The sequence below is a fragment of the Octodon degus genome, unplaced genomic scaffold, assembly GCF_000260255.1.
Source record: "Octodon degus isolate 3935 unplaced genomic scaffold, OctDeg1.0 scaffold00267, whole genome shotgun sequence".
Classification (NCBI taxonomy): domain Eukaryota; kingdom Metazoa; phylum Chordata; class Mammalia; order Rodentia; family Octodontidae; genus Octodon; species Octodon degus.
In genome coordinates, this window is record NW_004524843.1 from 487,143 (window position 1) to 504,836 (window position 17,694).

The 17,694-nt window shown below is 37.4% G+C and overlaps 1 protein-coding gene across 1 annotated transcript in view; it reads right to left on the bottom strand.

The window, feature by feature from the left end:
* Positions 1 to 9,854: 9,854 nt before the first annotated feature.
* The window catches only part of LOC101572642 (xin actin-binding repeat-containing protein 2), an 85,922-nt gene continuing 78,082 nt past the window's right edge, over positions 9,855 to 17,694 (bottom strand). Inside the window, exons 8-9 of the mRNA XM_004646385.2 lie at positions 16,164 to 16,297; positions 9,855 to 9,905 (exon numbers count right to left, since the gene is read on the bottom strand). Coding sequence (XP_004646442.1) covers positions 16,203 to 16,297 — 95 coding nt within the window. The 3' untranslated portion in view covers positions 9,855 to 9,905; positions 16,164 to 16,202. The remainder of the gene's footprint in view (positions 9,906 to 16,163; positions 16,298 to 17,694) is intronic.

Below are 17,694 nucleotides of genomic sequence, written 5' to 3' on the forward strand. Positions count from 1 at the left end.
ATTTATAAAAATAAGAACTGTGATTAGAAAAGGAATATTAAAGTTCGAACTGTGTAAGTAGTAAAAATCAACTGGATTTGGTGAGAGATTTTAGATGGAATACAATAAAAGAAATAAAGGTATGAAATGTGACTCAGCTTTCTGGCTTTAGTTAGTGGTTGCATACTAGCACTTTAGAATGGCATATTGGAAGAGGAACAAATTCAAGGTTAGAGTTGGGTGATGCTTTGATAGGAATGTGTTATATTTAAGGCATCACTGAAATAGCCAAAAGAAACGGGCAAGTAGGCAGTTGTCCATCTCGTCCAAAGTTCAGAAGAAAGATTAGAGAAGGTGATGCACATGTGGGAGCCAGTGCTATTAAAGAAATAAATGAAGCCTTGGTCAGGGATAAATCTGCTAGGGACGTGACAGATGAGAAAACAGAAATGATTAGCAGGATGAAAAGCTATAGTAGGATGGTATGAAATTCTGTTAATGGTTGTGTATTTGATCCTGAGCACAACACCTACAATAAAACAGCAAATCAATACACTTAAAACAAATAAAATTGATAACATAAACTATTACCTGTTAATAATACATCTTTACCCAAATTTTTAAAATTAACTTGTAACAAAATAATTTGTAACAAATTTGCATTCAGAGTTGGTGATACCAATGACATCAAAATGGAATGTGTTGGCTTGTTAGAAAAAACTGAACAGCATGGAAAATTGCTGGTATCAATGCTTTCATAATCTGTATGCTGACACTTCAGATACATACTCATACTCACATTCACATGTGTATATACATGGATATAAATATTCAGACATAAAAGTATAAATTTATTGAACTCAGGGATCAAGATTTTTAAAAGATCATAAGCTATGGTACAACAGTTAACAATATTTTTTTATTATTTATTCTTTGAGATTGCCAATGTTTACAAAGTATTAAACTCGGAGATCAAGATTTTTAAAAGATGATGAGCTAGGTCACGGTATTTAGTAAATTGTTTTATCATTTGTTCTTAGAAATTCCCAGCCTTAATTATGTTTTATCATCTCAATACAAAATCATTGACACTTTTATTGAGTAATAAATATTTTAGGTTAGGCAGAGTTCAAGAAATAATGAATTATTTTAGAATTCACTTTTTACCCAATGTGCCTGATAAAGCTTCTATATGGGTGAATAAATACAATGAGAAAAGTATTTTCATCAAACATATGATAGAAACATTATGAACCTGTAAATAATACCTTTTACCATTGTACAAAATAGGCACTAAACTGCAAGGTGGGTAAGTAGTACTTACGATCAATTATTAATTCTTTAAGGCTTTAAAACCTTCATTTATCAGAAAAGAGTCCAAAATAATGGTTTGAAGGAAGGGCCTAAGCACAGCCAGGTTTCCCAGTGTCTCCAGGAGGAACTGTGCTGAGTGGTACGTGTGCTGGCAAAGTGCTTTGCAACAACAGAGCTCAGCCAGTACACCCCTAGATCCCCGCAACCTCGCATCTGTCACTGCTTGCAGCTGCCTAGCTCTGTGTGTGGCTGTGGCCTTCGGGCGTTATCCTCTTTCTCCTTCCATCAGTATTCTGAATTTCAGACCCCAAAGAGGGAGAGTTGGGATTGTTCTCTGATGCAGGAAGTAGAGTGCATGGACTTCATGGATTCTATGCGGTCCCCTACATTGCTGTGTTATCTTTAGAAAGGGTCTGCAATTTACAGAGGGTAGTTGTATTGTGAAAATAAGACTTTGTGTGCTATAACTAAATGTTCTAGCATTTAGGCAGCTGACATTTTCTGTTATCAATAACTGGAATCATGCACTCATCTTTTGTTTAGATTACCTGCCTTTGAACTTTGGCTAGGTTTATCTTCTCTTTTACCCTATGGCACAATGTGACTACCTTGAGAAACATAGAAGAGGCAACTGTACAAGAGGAGCTAGGCATTGTGCTCTGTCTGTGTATCTGTCTATCTGTCTGTCTATCTATCTATTCACCTGATAAATAGGTGAATAGATCCATCTATCCAGCCAGCCATCCAGCCAGCCATCTATCCATCTATCCATTTATCATAGTCAGGGCTTCCAGGGGAATAGATTTAATAAGGACACATAATTTATAGCATTATTATAAAATATCCACCCAACAAGCCAAATGCAAAAGAGTACAAGAGATCTGTCCACTAGAAACCCAAAGTATCCAGCTGAGGGCCTGAATCTCATCTAGCACAAGTCCAGTTGTAGATCTAGAGTTCATAGCCATGTCTCACATGAACCCAAATGGAGACCTGGGTCCCATGACAATGTTCCATGCAAATCTGTATCAAGGATCTGCACTTGGGAGGCCCAGAGGTCAGTGGTGATAGCTAGAAAGTCTGTACCAGCAGGATGTAGGATCTGTGCCTGTAGGGTGAGGGATCTGAGCTGGAGCCAGGGGGTGATGCTCAAAATAAGGCTCAGAGCCCCCCAAAAGAGAACTGCACCTCTCTTCAGCGACAGCAAGCACCAAAGCTCCTCCAATGAAGAGAACAACCCAGTTCATATCAGAAAACCAGCGTGACAGACTTGTCTAGGGGAATCAGTAGCATACCATCTTTCCCTCCAGTTCTGCTTTTGTATAGTTGGCAACAATCCTCAGGGGGCTTTTCACACCCAGAATCATGCTAACTCAGGTCATCATTTCAGCTGGGTGTTGCAAATAGGCTATTATTATTAGTTAACCCCCCTCAGTACTGATGTATGTCATCTCATCTATCTATCTATCTATCTATCTATCTATCTATCTATCTATCTATCTATCTATCTACCTACCTACCTACCTATCCATCCATCATCTATCTATATTTTTGCATATTTTGATTCTTGGATTATAAGACTCATTGAAACTGTTGGGAATGAGGGAGCAATAAAGAGTGTGACAATTATAGGTCTACACTGTCTCCTCTTCTTTTCTCTTGCTTTTGCTATTACTTTGAGAAGCACATCAGGATAGAGTACTGATTGTGGAACAAGAGTGAAACTTACCTTGCCTAGAGCAGTTCCAGCTGTTGAGTTCATGCCAAGAGCACAGTTCAGAGGCTGATGCTTCAGCGACACCAGCAAAAGATGATGCCATTGGCCAAGAAGAGGCATCTGGGAGAGACTTTGAGGAACAGCGCAGGTGCTAATTCTTGTTAAGGAGGGATGGAGCACTTTTTTAGGTTCAGAGATTTAAGAGGACTCTGTCATTTCATTGTTTTTGGTTATATCTGCCAACATACCTCCATTCAGATCTCATTGATTTGATCAAACAGTCCCTAATCTTGGTAAAATTTTCTAAATTTCTGTGAGGTTCATTTACTCTTACAATGAAATTGCCCTCAGCATTTAACTGTTGATTAATCATGCTCAGCTTTTTGTTCATTTTTTTTCCAGAACAATAGCTTTATTAGGCAGTGGAATTCCATTCTCATTGTAATTGCTATTTCTTCTACATGCCTCAAATATTTGATATATAGTGCCAAGCTAGGCATTTGCCTCAGCCAGTAAAGCTTCTTAGAGTACCACCACTAAGAATTTTAACAATTGCACTGCCACCTTGTGCCCATTGTCAAGGAGGCAGAAAATAATTCAGCTCCATAGTAGCATCCTGGTGTCTTCTCTCTTGGGCAGACACAGTTTGTCCTAACAGGAGTTTGTCCAGGTTGATTTCATTCTAAAGGTGGTCGTGAGCTGAAGATTGACATGAAGGAGGCTTTTTAAGGTGTGGCTGTTGATACCAAGGGAATAGAAGGGATAGAAAAGAAGCAGGATTGAAATGAAGCTGGGTCTTGGTGCTGTCTTCAGGGAGCCTCGGCCAACCTTACAAAGAGTTTTGGCCTGTAGTTGTGCTGGGTTTTCTATTCATTGATTGCAAAGTGCACAGGTTCATTTCACAGAGGCAGCTGAGCAATCCTGGTTGGGGACTGACAGAGAAGGGGCTTCTGTGGGCAGCAATCCCAGCATTCATGGATGTATTTCTTGAAGGAGAATCTTGGCTATGTACCACAAAGTCCATAAGACAAAAATTACAACTAGGTAAATCATGAGAAAATACTTTATTCAAACCAAAAGCACATTTCTATCCTTTTACTATTATTATATAGTCTTCCAAATTAGCAAAACTTTGTGAGTGCACATTATCCTTGCTTTCCTACATTCACATACAAGACCATAATTGATTATTTCATATTGTGAATGCCTCATTTTAGTTTGAGAACTCTGTGTGGGAAATACTATGCCTTACTCATATTTTTTCTTATTCACTCAGCCTGTATATATATATGGTGGCTCCATAAAGTTTATGGGATGACTATTGATGGGGAGAGACTTTCTATTTATTCTCCACTGGTTTACTTTCTATAGAAAGTCTGTATTGAAGGATAATGACTGTTTTGTGCACATTCTACTCTTTCCACCTACTCTTTAACTTAGGTGCAAACATCTTTATGTCCTAATATTTCTCATTATAATTTAAGGGTAAAAGATCTATGGCAAATGGACCTTGTTAGGCAGCTAACCTTAGCCTTTGCAAAGTTCTTCATCAATACTGAATTTAGATCATTTTTACATTCTACTTATCCAAAAATATTTCTTGTCTTCTACTAGAGTTAATTTTGGAGGATTGAGGTGCAGCTCTCTTCAGTAATTCTCAAATGTTCTCATGACTTTTATTTTGAATATGAGTATTACTTCTGTAGCTTATTTCTGATCTCTATGTAAATTCACTCTTTTGAAGTTGAGATTTCATATCACTGTTAATACCTGCAGATTTCTAAAAATTTTATATTATATTTTGAACCCTCTGTTGTTTCTTAGTTACATTTACAGAGAAGGAAAGAAAAGAAAAAAATATCCTGCACTTCTCTTTTACTTCAACATCTGTAACTGTTGTTTCTAAGTTCATCTTCTTAACCAACTATTTCCTATTCTGTAATTGGATAGTAGCCAACCATCACTAACTATCAAAATGTAGCAAAAGATGTACTCATTTTTAAACTTCCAATTTCTTAAAAATTTAATGTCTTTAAAAATTACTCTAGAGATGTGTACAGAAAGTTATTGGTTTATGCGAGCATACATCATACACATGGACTGGCTGAACATTTGGAAATGGGTAGTAGTTTTACTGCACTGCTGGAGAACCAGAGACCTAATCCACAGAATGTGTTGCCTAGAGCCCCAAATCTGTCACAAAGATTGATTGTATGGAAGCTTCTCAAGACAATTCAACACAATATGCTGGGAGATAGGACACTTTTCACAAAATTCACTGGAAGGCTCAGTTTTGAATAAATAATGTAAAAGCTCTTCATTACTGGCATGCCAACCTTGGCCAGCACATAGCTTCATCTAGCATAGCACTGGGTCCATCCTGAACCCACCTGGATGCCTTTGTAGAATGGTGCTCCTGGAAATATTCATTTCATAGCATAAATATACATATTATGTAATTTTTTGATATACGTTCCAAGTGAAACTTATTGGGAGGTTGTTTCATAATATTTAGACAACTAAAGATTAAATGTGGTGGCTGCATGGAAGAGCTGAACTGTCCCTTCCTAAGGTCTCCATGTTGAAGTCCTGGCCAGGATACCTCACAACAGGACCTCATTAGGAGAAAGGGTCCTTAAAAGGGCGATTAAAAATAAATGTGGTCATTGAGTTTGGGAGTAATCTGATACAACTGATATCCTCACAAGAAGGAAGGTGGATTTGCACACATAGCGAGTGAAGGTGGTCATTAAAAGCCAGGGGGAGACTAGCCCTGTTGACACTTTGATCTTGGACTTTTCTAACTTTCATAATGAAGGAAAAATAAATTTTTCTTATTTTAGTCACTCAGTAGTGCTTTATTATATAATACACTGTCTGTGACAAGAAATCTCACTGATTTCTTTGTGTGTGTTTAGTTATAGTTCCCAAAGCTTGCTAGGTAGCTGGGAGATGTCATAATTAGAGTGAAACCATTAGTAAATAAAACTACACTCAGATTTTAAAGCAGTTTTAAATTGTTATAAACTAACTACTACATGTCCAAGAGAGGTGACACAGCCAACAATTATAATAAATGTGCTTCAAATTTTTAAAACTGCTTTTCTATTTCAATGTAAATAAACAGAGGAATAATTGCCATTTATTGTTCCTCAATGTAGGCATCAGTTTATGTTAAAGCTAAATTCTGATAGTTGAACAGGACTGGGCTACCAAGATTAAATGGGCGGGCTGGGGAGATGGCTCAGTGGAATAAGCCCTTCCCTGGCAAGTGCAAGGGCCTGAATTCAATTCCCGGTTCCACCAAAAAAATAAAAAAATAAATAAAAGATTAAATGGGCAGAACTCCAGTAGAAAGTTTTTGCAAAGAAAAAGCCACCTTTGTAAAAGGATCACTGACATTAAAAAAATCATACTTTGGGATACTACATCATGAATTACTTTAAATTATTGCTTTCTTTATAGAAATTTGTGTTATCTTAGCATAAGTGATTGGGGAAATAATGTGTCATTAAGACATAGAATGGTGTAAGGTACAATAATTCAATTTAAATTAAAAACTTGCTGTTGGTGCCTGCTGGCTTGCCATTTTCTTGGCATCCTTTCACAGTGTTTGAGTGAAACAGATAAAATGTGTGTTATGAATGTATCCTTGTGAAACTCTCATGTTGGAATAGTAATACTCAATATATTAGCAAATAAGGTCTTTAAGCGGTAACTAAGGCGCCATAAAGTTAGATGCATGGTCTGCAATCCACAGAAGTCATGTCCTTACAAGAAGACAGGAAACTAGGGATGTGGATGCACAGAAGGAAGAGCTTGTGAAGACCAGAGCAAAAGACATCCACCTGCAAGGCAAGAAGAGAGTCCACAGGAGGGGTCCCCCTGCCTCCACCCCCACGGGAGAGTCAGCTGGTGTTGTTGAAGCCACCCAGCCTGTGGTGCATAGCTGTGGCACCGTTAGTGAGCCAGGGCAGTGCAGGTCTTACGTGTCTGGTGAGAACATAGTAACTCGCAAGAGAGAATTTGTTATACTTTCTAAAAAGAAGCAGCTTTCAACACTACATTTTGGTTTCCTATTTATAGAAAGTCAACGGTTTGTGTTTATGCTGGAGAATGTGGGTTAAGGTCTGTTTCATACATGCACTACCCAAATTTATGCAAAGTTACTCATTTATATTCATGCTATCATTTTTCTTTCTCAATCATCAAATGTATTTGAGGAAAGACAAAATCAGCAGGTAGTTTAGAAGCCAAATGTTCAAAAGAATAATTTTTGTGATATCACAAAAATATTCAGTAAATATGATTTTTAAAAGCCTAAAAAGCTTGACTAACAGATTTTTCTATTAATCTATTTCATGTAGTAGTCAATAAAATTGCAGTTTGCCTAACCTATCTAACTGCCCTCCCAAATATTGCCCTATTTCTGAGTATGGACTATCTTTCTGGCAGAAAATGAATATGTTTCATTATGTATTTGTAGAGACAATCTGTGATAGTTTAATATATATAAGTAATAATTAAAGAAGTATAATAACCTGATCTTTAAAGTATAGAGCCAAAAAAGATTGAAAGTTTATATCTCCTATTAATACTTTGGTTTTGGTTTTATATAGACCCAAAAATGATTGAGATATTTATGGCTCCTATTAATACTTTGGTTTTGGTTGCATATGTTTGGTTTTACATTTTCCAAGATTATTTGGGGTGTATATGTGTGGGGAGGATGCTTGCTTAGAACAAATAGCTTTTAAAATGGTTGGAAACAAAATAGACAATATGTAATTGGATTGATAATATGTAATATGAAAAAAGTCACAGAGATATATTGTTTTGCTTACCAGGTGATATAACTTTATTTCAGCAGAAATTTTGGAGAAGGTGTACTAATCATATAGAATAGCAGTAGTACAGAGTGTCTCACCCGTGGTGTGATGGAAAAGCAGGGTGATGCATGTCGGTGCTGTTTGGGAGGGAAGCGCAGCCATGTGTTTCTTTACTCAGTTACAGTCAGACAAAAGTAGATTAAAATGAGTTACAAAAGTTATGAAGCAAATATCACTTGGTGAAGCACATGTGATTTTTAAATGTGATGCTTACAAGTTCCATAAAAGGTAGTCAGAGTCCCCAAAGTCTTATTACAGAACTTCAGTATCTCTCAGGGGCTGAGCAGGGGCTGCAAAGCCCGGAGATGTTCCTCTCCGAGTCGCTGGAGCACCTGCGCCTTTCTGCTCTCTGCGGGCAGTTGTGAGGATGGCCCTGTGTGCTGGACAGTGAAGGCGAGGCTGCACACTCAGCTCTGAGTGTCAACGCTTGTGCTTCCCTCCATGCGGGCTGCTGTCATCTCACTCCAACAGACTCTCTGATGTCCCTTCCAGATGTGCTTAGAGACAAAGATGGCATATTTTAAGGTTGATATACAGTGTCTGAGAAATCACACTCAAAGTGACCTCAGTTTTCTCGGGAGGGCAGTGATTTTCATCATGTTCGAAAAGAAAAAAGAGGAGATGGCTCTATTGCAAAAAGGAAGGTGAGGGTGAGAGGGCAGGTGGGCGTGGAGGGAGGGGTGTGGAAGAGGATGCAGAAGGAAGGAAGACGTGCCTTGTACCTGTACCACTCTCCACAGTGAATGAGACTGCTATGTGTCCTAAACATGGACTAGTAAAAATAAGTTAAAAAAATAAAATACACTGGATAGTATTCATTAACAATAGAAAAGTGTAAATTTCTGCTATTTGGATGGATTTCTTCAGTGTTTAAGAGAGTTGCATCAGAAGACTACGGAGCTTCCCCCAGGGAGGAAGCCCCCAGGCGTGGGTTTGGGCAGACTGCACAGCACTGCCAGCAGTTGCTCTGCCAGTCTGCTTCTCCAGATCTGCAGCTAGTCATGCCTTGGATACATTTTTTTTTCCCCCAAATTCACATATACTCTGAAATTCTGGGTGTGCGTCCCAGTGTCTTAATTTGGTGTTTGCTTGCAGCGTAGCTTGCAGTGTTTGACAGAGGTAATGGATTAGGAAATTCTAAAATAGATGTCTTGGGCCTGAAATTATTAAGACATGAGACTGCTACATGATTGTTATTATTGTTCTTGTTCAAATTCTCTTTATGATCTTCTGGCACTGCCTCATCACCAGTGTTAGGAACCTGTAACACTTCTGCACCACCAGGTTCATTAGTTTTTTCATTTTTCTCCCTTTCAGTACTTTGCACAAGCCCAGTATTACTGTCATTAACATCCACTCCACTTAATTTTTTATTCTTTGTGTCTTCTGCTTCATTCAGCTTATCTTGCACATTCATATTTCCCACCTTCTTCTCATCTCTTCTGGCTTCATATAGTCTCATTTCTTTGCCTCTTGCAGCATCTTCTTTCTGATACTTTGGTGTGGATAGCAGATATGGTTGTAGGAAAGAAAGGTTTTCTGGTTCTTTATTTTCCAGAGGTTTAAAATGTTCTACCAGTGATTCAGTTTTAAATTCAGAAAAGTGCGGAGTTGTCATTTCAGGTGGCCATTTAGGCTTACTCATTTTGAGCTCATCTTCAAAGGGAAAGTTTTTCTTAGGCATTTCTCTGGCTGGAGGCCAAACAATTTTTAATTTTCTTCTTTCCCCCAACTTCCTCAGGTCATCCCTTTGCCACTCACTGTCACCAGCATCTAAATGTTTTATAAGATCTTCAGGAAGAACAATGTTTGTCGTAGTGTGTTCACATGTACATGGTTCTTCATTGAGAATAAAGTCCACTGAACTGCTTTGATTTTCATAATTACATTTATCTTTATTCTGTTTGTGTCCAAAGCCTTGGTCATAATTCCCTCTTGACTTAAAAAGTTGTTTAAAGTGAGGTTTACAGTATATTTGTCCATGAAGTGATACATAATTCCCCAAACTGCCAGAAAAAGAAAAAAGAAACACTTAGCATTTTGTATATTTATTGTAAATTCATAGATAATTAAGAAATTATCTACTTTAGTAAAGATTCAGACTCATACACTTAACTTACTAGTAATTGGAATGACCCCATGAAAGGAACCATTGTGTTAGGTAATAGTTATCACTAATACTTCTCATATATCTATTGAACTCTTTATAATTTTATGATACATGTCAGTTACTGATATATTGGTACATTTTATAATGCAAATGCAGTTATAGAATGGTAAGACTAAACCTGTGCTAGTGATGATTTATGTGAAAGGTTTTACTTTTCAATAAATCTTGAATAGCCCATACACATGAATCAAATATGTGAATTTTCTTCTTCACTGGAGCTTGAATTAATTAGAAAGTTTGTTTATGCTCTTGCTTATCAATCCAAAGGAGGTCAACAAACAGAATGCCTGATGAAATTAAATCACCTTTGTTAGAGGCAACAGTGTAATTTTGAGGATTTCTGAATATACAGATAAGAACCAGTACATCACATAGACAGCTGAACCTATGGGCAACACTTACAACAAAACTAGGTGACAAGGTAGCCTAAAGGGCTAGCTAAAGACATCCACCAGTAGATGGGAGACCACCATGACAATCTTGTAGGGGGAGCAAGAAAGAAGGGTCTGCAAAGAGGAGCACAGCACAGATCAATATTTCTTGGAAGTATCAGAACAAATCAGAGACTAGCTCCCAAAACTGGACAGGGGTTTTAGTCATCTTTCCAGTGGCCAGGGTTTACAAATGTCCCATGTTACAAACAACCAAACAGACCTGTATGCAGAGCTCTCAAAACCGAACCACTAAGGATCATCTGAGAAGGAAATTGAGTGGGATCAAAACAGAGCCGGTTAATGACAACAGGTATGAAAGAGAAGATCTAGATAAAGACAAGAGTAGAAAAAAAGGCTGTGAAATCCCAGCCATCTACCACTCCCTTATCTTGAACAGTATTTCAAAAGTAATAGGAGCAAGTCTGTGAAATCAGAAAAAACATTATGGATGTCATCTCCTTTGAAGATTGGGAAAACTAATTTCTTATAAAAATGAGTGGCAGATCTATTGAGGTAAAATCTTTTATTTTAATGATATAATAAACTGTATTTTTTGAAAGCATAATGTACATTATCCTTGCAGTTAATGAAAACATGCCACAAACTGTGCTCTAAAACAGATTTAAAAAATTAAGCTTGGGCTAGGGAGATAGCTCAGCTGCATAAGTGATTGCCTGGCAGGCACAAGGTCTTGAGATCAGTCTCCAGTACACACACACACACACACACACACACACACACACACACACACATTAACCTTGGACTCCAAAATGAACTTAAAGTCATTAAGAAAATGTTATGGCTTGTATCCATCTGTACCCCCAAAAGTTTCATGTGCTCATGAACTTTTGGGAGGTGGCTGCATCTAAAGTGGGATATTGAGGTTAAGAATGTATGCTATTGATTAAATTGGTTTAGCATAGATTTGGGTGTGGATAATGGAATCTCTGCCCTGGGTGTGGGTGGTACCACCCAAAGGGGTTGTAGCTTGGCTGGGATAAAAAAGAAAGGAAGGCTTGTGATTTGTGGCTTTCTGCCTTCCATGCCATGGACTGGTTTTCCCGAGTGATGTGCCTCTGCCAGGCCAGCCTGCCTTGGAGCCTGCCAACCATGGACTGGAATCTCTCCAAACTATGAGCTGAGATAAATCTTTCTTCTTTTAACTTGTAGGTTCCAGGCACTTTTTCTCAGAAAAAAAGGATCTAAGATAGCCTATGATAAAAATCTGAGAATACAAAATGAAGGAGAATTAGGAAAACACATAAAAAAAATGTCAGAAAGTAGAAAATAGAAATCAGGGCCAAAATGGAAAAGAAAACATTCTTAGCAATAAAAACTAAAAGAAGCACAAAATCAAATAAAATTCATAGGAAATTGAAGAGATAACAGAAGAACATAAAGGTAAACTTTTAAATGTTCCAAAAGAAACAAAGAGATGTAAAGAATTGAAAAGAAAGATATTAAAGATAGATAAAAATACCTTCTACTATTTTTATAGGGATCAGAAAATGTTGACGATAGTCTGGAATATCTATCTAGTCCTGTCCAATAATGAGGAAGTTCTCAAAGATCATGAAGGACCTGTCAAAAGTACTCAAGAAAGAAAGAAACCCACTGATCAGAGAGAGAACAATTTATGCTTCAGTAGTAATTATTGTGATTGATTGAATCCAATCAAACAGCACTTTTTTCTGAAAATATTAGTAACCTTTTGGGAATGATATGGAACAAGTGTGCTATGGATAAATCATCAGTTTATTAATTGGTAAATAAAGGAAAATCATTATTAATTTATTTTGCCTACCCTCCACCAAATGTGTCATTGTGTAAAGAGAGGAGAGGAGCAGAGATGAGGGAAAGTACTTTATAAAGTGTTTGAAGAAGTTTGAAGAAATAATGAAATTAGAATATCACATTTTTGTAGACGTCAATAAGTAAATATATGTATTGTCTTAATGTCCGCTGTGGTCACTGGACACGAGACAATTAGACATTATGTTCATACTGTGCCCTTGCTGACACTATTTATATGTTCCTGGGAAAGCAATAATAAAGCTTGAGGTCTAGCTAACAGTTTGGAAAGCAGAAGACAAAGGAACATAATCTGCAATGAGTGTGCAGTTGTTAATCCAGCCTCAACAATCTGTAAGTCATATGTCATGGTTTTTCCACAGATTAACAGAAATAAAAGAATGGAGGGAAACTATATGGATTTAAAAAGATGTTAAAGACATACCAAGTTTAAAGTCAAGGCTAGGGGCCGGAGAGAGAGCTCAGAGGCATAAGCACCTACCTAGCAAGCATAAGGATCTGAGTTTGATCCCTGGCCCCGCATGCCCTGTGCTCTCATCTGGGGATGCCTGGGCACAACAGATGTGGGTGCCCACCATGGGGCCCCGGAACCAGGCATGGTGGTGCACTCCTGCAGTCCCAACTCGGGAGGTTGAGCCAGGAGGATCTCTGTGAGTTCAAGACCAGCCGCGGGGCTACAAAAGTGAGCACAAGGACAGCCCAAACTGAATAGTGAGACCCTGTCTCAAAAAACATAAATAAAATAAAATAAAGTCAAGGCTAAAGTATACCTCTTAGGAAAACACATTTGGAAAATGAAACTATAAAAATGCAAGGAAGTGACAAAAGGAAACTATTTGCTTGTGGGAGAGAGGAAAGCCATTTATAATTAGGATGGGTTATCATAACAGATGGTTATGGAATGACTATAGTGTTAGATTTCTTGATCTTGGCAGTATTTACAGAGTGTTCGTAATTATTTCTTAAACCATATATTTATTTACTTTGTTTGATTTCTTTATCTGTGACTTTTGGATATATCTATATATCTATATCTTTATCTATAGATCAAAAAGTCCTTGATCAATGTTTTTGGCTCCTTTACTAAACGTTTGCAAGGCAAATATGAGCACAATGAATGTTAGGGACAATTACATCAGCTTGTTTTAAGAATCGGGCAAGAACAGAGGATGTAGTAGGAGTGTATGGTAAGGATGTTTTACCCATTCCTGGGGGTCAAATGAAGCTTCCTGGGTAACATAGTCTTTGTTGAGGTCTGAGGATTGAATGGACATTAGCTAAACAGATTTCTGGAGGAGGATTATGGGAAACTTCCCCAAGCAATAGGATGACATTTTGGACTGGTTACATATGAGAGACAAAAACAGTGGCTTGGGGAACATGAAGTAATTCAGGCTACATGCTGCTTTACCTTGGTCTTAACCATCCAGCAGAAAAGTATAAAAACGAAATATAAGAAGCAAAGCCATGCTGTTATGTTGAGCTGACTCAGGTCAACAATTTCTGACATTAGCACTCAAGCGGAAGACCCAATACTATTATGGGCTACTGGACTTTTTTGTAATATTTTGCTGAGTTAACATACCTATAATATTCAAATAACAGGACTTAACAAAAAAGAGTATACAGATGAATGTCCATTTTGTATCTGTGTATTCAAAGTGGTTAGGATAGATAGATAGTTACATTCTCTTAATGAATAGAATGATTTGTTCTAATGGTGTTTGTAAATAGAATATCATGTTTGCATCTTGTACAGCAATTAACCACTAGGAAGAATGTATGCAATGTGTTAATTATTGAAGCTGTCCTACCAATTTGATTAAAAAAAAAAGAAAAACAACACATAAATAGGATAAAGTGGGGATAGATAAAGGTGTTAGCAATAAGGACCAGATCCTGAATTGCATTTTAACTAATATTTCTGTATTAGATTTGTTTGCAAAGGGGAAGCTATTATAGATTTTAAATAGTGAAGTACCACAGTTTTACATTTTAAGAAGATGACTTCACTACGTTATGGGACAAAGCACTGAGGCAGGCTTCCTGTGGAGGAAAAAAGTGCTGAACATAGGAGACAAAATTTGCAGAAAGGCTGTTCCATGAATCCAGGTAAGAGAAGACAATTGCTTGAAAAATAGCTGTGCTAGGGGGAATAAAGAAAAGACACAACTCAGGAAGCATTTGCAAGGAATAAGTGACAGGGCTTGGTGATGGCTTGGGTGTAGGGAGTGAAGGAGAGGAAGAAGTCAAGCAGTAACTCCATGTATCAGTCACTTAGTTCATGCCATTTACTTACACAGTGGCACATGGCCTGTATAGTCAAAAAGGTAATTTTGGTGTCAAAAAGAAAATGCATCATATTGAGTTGGCTGAACTTATGGAAAATCTAATCAGAGAAATAGTCTCACTCCTGAGATTTGATGCGCAGCAGAGAGATCTGGGTTAGGGGTAGAGATTCCATAATCATTATCACAGGGATGATAAGTGAAGTCGTAGAAATGGATGTGATTCACCAGAAAGAATAGGAGACGAAAAATACCTTCTTACAATAGAATTCTAAAGAACACCTAACACTGCATTGATGGATAGAAAAAGAGTCACCTACACAGGTGCCTGGGATGGAACATCTAGAAGGAAAGTGAAAAACCAATATACCACGTTGTCATGGAAACCAAGGAAAAAGACTGTTGCAACAAGGATGTTTGACATTGTCAGTTAAAGCCAGAAAACTATATTCTGAGAAATGCACATTAGACTCAGCAAAATAAACCCAATTTTACTGTCTCAATCCATAGTCAAACCAAATTCCACATTCGATTAGATGCACTTATTTCAAGAGTTTTAGAAAACAAGTGCGTTGGTAATCATGTCGATAAGTGTGTTACTACTGTCATAGGAGAATAAACAGATTTTTTTCTGACTCGTCGCTGACTATATTCCTAATTTCCTTTGAAGCTTCCGTAGTCTAGCTCAAACACAGGCCAGCTAAAACCTAACACCTGCTTGGGCACATGAAATTTTGATTGGCACATAGCCAGCCCATCCATGTACAGCTAGCTAAGCCTGCTGGGTTCAGGTAGCTATGTTGCTCTAGTACTTCTGTGGAAACAGTACAGACAGCAACAGCGTGGCCTGGGTGATCCTTAATTCTGATATCAGTTCAACTGGATTAAGAAGCATCTGACAGACTAGAGAAGCACAGTTCCAGATGTGCCTGTGTAGGCTGTGGAGGTGTGACCTTCCATGCTATATTTGATTGCTGACCCCTTACACTATGGCACCGAGCCCCTGGCCCCTTCCCGGCTGCAGTGAAGTAGGCTCCACTGCCACACTCTTCTACTGGGAGGCTTTGGCCTTGGAGCTGGTGAACCCCAGACTGAATCTCTCCAGTTACCAGCCTAAGTTCCTTCTCCTTCTTCCCGGTATAGGTGCGGTAATTGTGTCTCAGGAGTGAGAAAGCTGACTTGCAAAAAGGCAAATGTTTACTACTGCGGCCTTTTGTAGAAACAGTTTAATGACTGCCGATGTAATGTAGATTTTGGACTAGAACGTTAACTTAGACATCCTGCTTTGCACGGTGACTCTTGATTTTTCTCATCTGCGTGATTTCTATGTTGGAATCAAAGAACATCCTCTGGATTTGATTAGGAAAGCAAAATTCCAAAAGGAAAAAGGTCATAGCAACTGATCAATACAGAACAGCACAAACATATCCTGCTGTGTGGTGGTGTGACCTGATAGCCGCAGCAGGATCTGGAGCAATCTGAATCTGCCCAGGGTTGCAACGCTGAGCACATGCTGCAGGCCCTTTGAATGTTTCTGCCGCAGACCACAAAACATTTTACCTCAGTTTACTGTTGCAATGGTGGCATCGGAAGCACGATTTATGAAAACTCTGCTTGTCTGTTACTAGGCATTCCATTGGATAAACTGTCTTTTGACATAGTGTGCATGTTTCTTTGTCTTGGAACAGTTGTTTCTAAAAATAAAACATTACAAAAGCTTATATAGTATTGCTTTCAATTGCATTCTTAAAACATTATAAAACCCATCAACAATATTAACTGGCCATGCAGTTAAAGTGGCAAGCTTTCTATTGTCTTTCTATTGCTAGAGCCTATATTATCAATAGGATTAATATTAATAAAGATTATTATCCTAACACCTCTACTATTCACACATTGTACACATTGGCATTATTATATCAAACATACAGAAATAAAAGACATCCACTCATCTTAATATGTTAAATATCAATAGTAAGCTCAGCAATGGGGGGGGACTTCCTGAAAAAAGTTATCATTCACTATAGATAACTGAATATATGTAAAGATTAGACTTAACTTTGTCCAAAGATTTAAAAGGTATTATGAATGGGTTTTTCTAAAGTACAAACACATTTTTAAGCCAAAGATATCAATACAGTGCTTCTTTACAACTTAGGGTTGATTTTATGACACCAAATCTTTTGTGTAGTATAATTAGATTTGAATACTTTGAAATGATCAGAAATATTTTTTCTTAAATGTTTTTAGATTTTAGTATGGAAGTATGGAAATCTGCTTTCCATACTTCTCTTAATACCTACAGTCATTTCCTGGTTTTCTTTTGAGTGAGAGTTAGTTCTTATACATAATGATGATTACACTACTAATCAAGGTTTGTATAGTTGTTTAAATTGATAGAGAAACTCCATTTCCATATTGGTCTTGCTACAACCCTGCCAGGATAATTAAGCTTTCCGATTACAGTTGTAGTCATTTATACAAAAAACCAAACCAAACAAAAACATATTTTAGGGCCACATTATTAATTTTTTTTTTTTTGTTTTGGTGTGGACATATTTCTCTGTTCACCAGAAGTTTCTTTTCATTTGCTGGGTTTTGGGAGCTAGCTAGAAAGAAGCAGCATTTGAAATTAATTAGACAGCTTTGCTTAATTGTGCCAGAAACAAGCACATTAAGAAACCATATTAACCTGATAAGTTAGACACATATGTTGCAAATATGACACAGGCATAATTATTAGTTTCAGCAGTTTTTATTTTTAAGCTTGTTCTTTTTTCAATCTGTCTAAAAGAATTGACCGCACTAATGATGCACATTAATTATGTCAAATCCTTTTATCACAAACTCTCACTAATTATAAAAAAGTAGGGGAGACTTAGTGAAATGAGTTGTTCTCTGATGCTACAAAATATGTACTAAATTCACATGATTAAAATCTCCTTCTTATAAATATAATCAAATTTTAAGATGTGCTGTTCTTTCTGTCCATGAAGAAGGTCAGCGGGAGCTGTCATTTCTTTTTAGAAAGGTGGAAAAGTCAGTTGTAGATAAAATATGGCATTAGAAAAAAATAGAATTCTAACAGTAA